The sequence below is a fragment of the Eimeria acervulina genome, genomic scaffold (genome assembly GCF_000499425.1).
Source record: "Eimeria acervulina Houghton genomic scaffold, Eah_scaff1786, whole genome shotgun sequence".
NCBI classification, from domain to species: domain Eukaryota; phylum Apicomplexa; class Conoidasida; order Eucoccidiorida; family Eimeriidae; genus Eimeria; species Eimeria acervulina.
In genome coordinates, this window is record NW_013548932.1 from 1 (window position 1) to 2500 (window position 2500).

Consider the following 2500-nt stretch of genomic DNA (forward strand, 5'->3'; position numbering starts at 1 on the left):
ATTATATATATTATATATATAAATTCAGAGAAATAAAGCATAATGAATAGATTATTGTATATATATATATATATAGGTAAAGACATATACATATTATATAAATATAAATATATATATATATTAAATAAATAAATAGATAATGAAGTAAATACAGATATAGGTGAACAAACAAATGAACAATAAATAAGTAGAAGAAACAAATAAAACAAACAAACAAACAAACAAACAAACAAACAAATAAACAAACAAACAAATAAATAAACAAATTAAATAAACAAATAAACAAACAAATTAAATAAACAAACAAACAAACAAACAAACAAACAAACAAACAAACAAATAAATAAAATAAATAAATAAATGAAGACAGACCTGCAGGTATATCATCGGTATTATTAATTTGGCCTAAATTTTCTTTGAGTGTTTTGAGAGAAAATTTTCTGCGATTTCTTTCTTCATGTTGCTGCGCGATATTAATATTATTTAATTTATTATTATTATTATTATTATTATTATTATTTGAGCTGCCTATACACTGCAGCGCTTCTTCTTCTTCTTGATTTTCTGCTGCAGCAAAACCCCCTCGTCTTACTTCCTCCAGAGCCATTTCCATCCGTATCAAAGCTGCACGATATGCTGCAGCACTCAAACCAGACTTCTTGCTGCTGCTGCTGCTGCTGCTGCTGCTGCTGCTAGTGTCGCTGTTGCTACTATTACTATCCCCGCTGTTGATGCTGCTACTATTACTATCCCCGCTGTTGATGCTGCTACTATTACTATCCCCGCTGCTGCTGCTGTTGCTGCTGCTGCTGCTGCTGCTGCTGTTGCTGCTGCTGCTGCTGCTGCTGCTGCAAGGTGTATTATCCCAGCGGAAGGTCCCGTCGATGCCGGCACCGATGAGCATTGCTTGACTTTGTTTGTCTTTGTAGAGTATTTGAGTCTCAGGTTTATAAATCCAGTAGCCGGGGAAGTACTCTCGAATATTTTGTTTATTTCTTTGTAGCAGTGCTGTAGCAGCAGCAGGTGCTGCTTCTGATGCTTCAGCAGCAGGAAGACAACTTGCTGCAGCAAACTGTCCTTCAGGAAGATGTAAGTATGCCCAGTCGCGTAAATATTCACCATAGAAAGGACGATCAAGTGCAGCAGCAGCAGGAGCAGCAGCAGCAGCAGCAGCAGCAGTAGTAGTAGTACCTTGTTGCTGCTGTTGCTGCTGCTGCTGCTGCTGCTGCTGCTGCTGCTGCAGCAACCAACCTACTGGGTCTTCTCCTTCAGTTGTCTCCACTTCCTGTTCATCTGGAAGCATCTCAACATCAGCAGCAGCAACAGCAGCAGCAGCAGCAGCAGCAGAGTTCTTTGCTGCTGTATATTCGCTGCAAGCACCGTAGAAATCAAGAGGGTATGCCTCTGCTAATAATGTAGCAGCATATATTTTCTTCAACGGACAGCGCAGCAAAAACTCTTTTGCTGCTGCTGCATGCTCAGAAAAAAATAATATCAATTCACCGCATGCGTAGCACAATATGTCTTCCTCATACCTAGCCTCTTCATCTTGCTGCTGCTGCTGCTGCTGTACATGCTGCTGCTGCTGTTGCTGCTGTTGATGAAGATGCTGATGTTGCTGCTGTTGATGGAGATGCTGATGTTGGTGCACATGCTGTTGTTGTTGCTGCACATGTTGATGCTGTTGCTGCTGCTGTTGTTGCTGTTGCTGCTGCTGTTGTTGCTGTTGTTGCTGCTGCTGTTGCTGCTGTTGCTGCTGTTGCTGCTGCTGCTGCAGCAGGGTGATGGGTTTATCCCAGGGTCCTCCGGGTATAGACAGCAATTCTGCTGCTGCCATTGAGGTTCCTGGTGCTGCTGCTGCTGCTGTTGGTGCTGCTGCTGCTGCTGCTGCTGCTGCTGCTGCTTTATCGGCACGCCCCAGTAAAGACACAGCAGTAGCAGCAAGAGATAAATCTGCTGCGTCTGCTGCTGCTGATGCTGCTGCTATCTCTGCTGCTGCTTCTTCTGTTGCTGCTGCTCCTGGCGTTGCTCTAACTGTACAAGAACGAATTGCTGCAACAACAGCATCCAACTGAGATGCCTCCTTGCTGCTGCTGCTGTTGCTGCTGCTGCTACTATCAGAACTGTTGATGGCGTGCTGCTGCTCCTGCTGCTGCTGCTCGGAGTCCCTAGCAGCAGCAGCAGCAACAGCAGCAGCAGAAGCAGCAACATTCGCTTTATGTCTCCTTTCTTTTCTTCTTCTAAGCGCACGAAGCTGCTGCTGCTCTGTGATTGGCAGCAGCAACTCGGGAGGCAGCAGCAAATCTGCTGCATTATCTTTTCGAGGGGGAAGCAGCAGAGACCTCCTATTAACACAATTGCTGCGACATAAAAAACGTAGCTGCTGCTCAGCAGCAAACCCCAGCGCACGCCGACGCTCCTTCTCTGCTGCTGCTGCTGCTGCTGCTGCTGTTGCTGTTGCTGTTGCTGTTGCTGCTGCAGAGCCGTCTGATTTGAATTT

The 2500-nt window shown here is 44.6% G+C and overlaps 1 protein-coding gene across 1 annotated transcript in view; it reads right to left on the minus strand.

The window, feature by feature from the left end:
* Window positions 1–534: 534 nt before the first annotated feature.
* EAH_00063120 (hypothetical protein, conserved) overlaps window positions 535–2500 on the minus strand; it is a gene marked incomplete at both ends in the record, with an annotated part of 3666 nt that continues 1700 nt past the window's right edge. Inside the window, 2 exons of the mRNA XM_013393179.1 lie at window positions 535–2168; window positions 2400–2500. The exon at window positions 2400–2500 is cut by the window's right edge and continues 218 nt beyond it. Coding sequence (XP_013248633.1) covers window positions 535–2168; window positions 2400–2500 — 1735 coding nt within the window. The remainder of the gene's footprint in view (window positions 2169–2399) is intronic.